The 3389-nt window shown below is 41.3% G+C and overlaps 1 protein-coding gene across 1 annotated transcript; it reads left to right on the top strand.

Moving 5' to 3' along the window:
• The first annotated feature begins 446 nt into the window (after positions 1–446).
• LOC108012715 (uncharacterized) lies at positions 447–1696 on the top strand. Its single transcript, XM_017078143.4, has 2 exons — positions 447–809; positions 970–1696. Exons 1-2 carry the CDS (start codon positions 533–535, stop codon positions 1077–1079), a joined length of 387 nt encoding a protein of 128 aa, XP_016933632.4. The 5' UTR covers positions 447–532; the 3' UTR covers positions 1080–1696.
• The last annotated feature ends 1693 nt before the right edge of the window (positions 1697–3389 follow it).

The raw sequence follows: 3389 nt of genomic DNA, 5'->3' as shown, positions 1-3389 counted from the left end.
TGTCTGTGGCAAATCTTTACCCATTTTTCTACTTGGGCGTGTTCGAGTGCCATGCGTTAAGATCCTATACTCTAACCGATAAGCATTGCCGTCTGAGTTACACATATTTAAATTATACATTTTTATTTGACCAACAAAAATAATTATGAATCATAATCATTGTGTAACTTAATCTTTATTTATAAAAAAAAATATATAAAATCATCGAATAAACAGTTTTCTGTTGGGTGTCAAAACTCGTCATATAATTTTTTCAAGGAAGTATTAAAATAATAAATAATATAATTTCAATTTTAGAAAGAATCTAACAATGCGTTCTCTTATAATATGTGTGGAGGGGGTGGTGGATTTATCGGCTATATCCCCCCCCACTCGGTTTAAAAAGTATTTGTAATACGTATTTTATTCCAAATATTTTGGTTTTCAAAGCATTCCTGAATTCATATCATTAAACAACTTTCTTCATAACTTTCAGAGTGCCATGAAATTTACGTTTGCAAAATACAGTACGTAAATAGAATATCTGTTCGTAATGAGTGAAACGCTACGCAACCAAGCTCGTGAAATTGTTCAGGCCATGAGCAGGTCCCGGCGCAGTGATAGTACCCCCAGAAGGGGATTCTTAAACCCAGAGCTCGAGGCCCTGGGCCGCAAGAATGATGAGCAACTGGCCATGGATCGCTTTCTGGCTATTAAGCTGGAGCGGGAAAGTTTGCCAGAGGACACGCCGCTGCCCATATACTTGGCCTACCGGGAACCTAGAACACCCAGTCCCCCAAGCGTTTGGGATAAAAAGGAACCAAAAAAAAGTAAAATCCTAAGTAATTTTGTTTTTTTAGAAAGCAAGGTTACTGAAACATTAATTTTATTAGAATTCTCTTGACCATGCTAAGTAAGGGCATTTGAAAAACGATGTTTGTGTCAGTTGGTAGTGTCTTTCTTAATTTAGTGTCCGCTTTTCAATTTCAGAGTCTCGCATATTAGTCAGACTGCCAGGAGCAGCAGCAACAGCAACAGCAACAGCAACAGCAGCAGCAGCAGCAGCAGCAGCAGCAACATCAGACACAGCAGCAACATAAAGAGCAGCTCCCATGACTCATTTTGCCTGATGCGCGCGACATTAAGAGACAAGGGGATATGCGGAAAAACACAACGGCCACGAACCCAAACACTCACTTGACTTGAAAATCTGCAGAGGAATAACTGACAGTGTACACAAGCAGCACTAATTGCTGTAAAATTGCAAACAGTCCGCTGGGGGAAAGGGGCAAAATCGGGGACTTCGGGCAGACATAGAACAACAGGAGAACACAAAAATCACAGCAGCAAAACAACTGGCCGTGTGTTTAAAAAAAAATCTTAACGGAATGAATGCAACAAACGAACGAATGTGCAACGAAACAAGCAGCAGCAACAACAGCAGCAACATGAAGCCGCAACAGCAACACAAGCTGCAAACAACTCAATTAACACAAACAACCAGCCAGAGAATCGCGCAAAAGTTGCCTTTGCCTTTGGGCCTTGCCCAGCCAACCACGCCCCCAGCCCCCATGGCCGCCCTTTTTCCCCTGGCCGAAAACCCCTTCGAGCCTCATTTTCTGGACACTTTTTTGGCTGCTCCCCAATGGTCCCTGAGCAATGCAAATGTATGATACTTGATTCTTTCGAAGGCAAAATATAATTTGAATTAAAGTGAGAGCAAACAACTTTATTAAATAAGTTTTATTTAATTTTATATATTTAATATATATAATTTATACCGATTAGAAGTAGTTAATGTCCTTAAAGCTTAAAAATAATACTGTGAATCTAGATCTCAAGAAAATGGTTAAAATAATGGTATTAATTTCGCTTAAAGATACCATTATATGATAATAACACTTAAGAACTTAATGATGTAACCAGGCTTTATAAATGTTTATGAAAAACATCTTGTTACCATGTCTTTAAAATGTTGTTAAAGGTGAGATGACCTTTATATATTTAAAGGCATCCACCCACAACTAAGAATCCAACTTATTAAGACTAGTCCCTTTATAAAAATGAAAGCCTTGCTGAAGTGAATCTATCCTTGCTGTACCGCTCTGCATTGTTAATCCCTCTTTTCCCCGCAAAAACTTAAAGCTATCTCCCCATCTAAACCCATGCAAAAAGAGATAACCTCTGTAAAGATCTCAGGACTATTGGCATTTATGATTTATGAGCTGAAACGCTTTCAGTAGATTAGCAAGCTGTCTAATTTGTTGCGTCCACATCGACAGCCACATTGTGGCAATCAAAGGAGAATGTTCCTTTCCTCGGGATCACTTTGTGGAAGCGTCAGGAGAAGCCGCCAAGAGACCGAAAAAACCGAAGGAGTCTTGAGTGGCGATTCCTGCGGAGCGGGCAGGGGGTTAACTTAAATTGCTAATACCTGACATTGGAATGTTTTTAGCACTTCAGTTGTGTTTGGACAACAGCAACAATGGCAACTGCAACAGCAACAGCAACAGCAACAGCAATGGCAAAGGCAACAAACAACCAGCAACAAGCGGCAATGACTTGGCCAAAAGCCATTGGCAGTTGGTGCTAAGCCGCCACAGAAATGCAGATGCGGCCGGAGGCATCCTCATGCATTTATGCAGACGTAGCTGCCGCCAGCTTGTCGTCGATTTACCTTACCTTACCGCCACCTCCCATCCCCCCCTCCGGATACCGCTTTCCCCTCATCCCCCCTGATCATCCCCCCTTAGCCAACTGCTTAGCAATGCGCATATATTTGCCAAGTGTTCGAATGGCTTTGATCGACGTGGCTGCCTCGGCTCGAAGGTGTCGGCTAGCGGGGATTTCTCGGTCAGCCGAAAAAGAATAAGAAATGCCATCAGCCAGCAGGTGTTGGTTCCGTCTCTCGATGGCATAAGGAAAAAAAACGGGGTAAAAAAAAACCAAAGCCAAATCCCAGCCCCAAAAGCCATCGCCAAATTGATTTGTCAATCGCAGAAACCGCAAACCTGCGCACATTTCGTTGGCATTTGAAAGCCATTTGAATAACATTTCACCCGGCCCGAAGACTTAAGTCAGCGTTTGATATTCCTTTCTTTCCTCTTATTTTTTTTTTTGGGGAAAGTATCACATTTGAACAGATGCAGGAACTGCTGGTTGAACTCGGCTACAGGCTATAGCGATTGAAATAATTACAGCAGAGTGTTTACCCTGATTGCGTTGCCTGTTTGTTTGACCGAAATCTTAGCTTAGGATATCAGCTTATAAAATGCAGTTTAATGGGATTTTAGCTGTGCACACAGAAAATAAAGGTTGTACTTGAAGATCGTAATGGAAACGAGAAAGAATGTTATTATACAAATATTTATTTGTGATATATTTCGAGGGATTTGGTTGTTCCTACTCAC

This window comes from Drosophila suzukii, chromosome 3 (genome assembly GCF_043229965.1).
Source record: "Drosophila suzukii chromosome 3, CBGP_Dsuzu_IsoJpt1.0, whole genome shotgun sequence".
In the NCBI taxonomy this organism is placed as follows: domain Eukaryota; kingdom Metazoa; phylum Arthropoda; class Insecta; order Diptera; family Drosophilidae; genus Drosophila; species Drosophila suzukii.
The sequence above is the reverse complement of the archived record's forward strand: the minus strand, read 5'-3'. Positions and strand labels throughout refer to the sequence as shown.

Excerpts from the sequence above, each read along its gene's own strand:
- LOC108012715 (XM_017078143.4), top strand. The coding sequence starts at position 533 with ATGAGTGAAACGCTACGCAACCAAGCTCGTGAAATTGTTCAGGCCATG. Across the intron at positions 810-969 it reads TAAAAAGGAACCAAAAAAAA|AGTCTCGCATATTAGTCAGA; the intron begins GTAAAATCCTAA and ends TTTCAATTTCAG.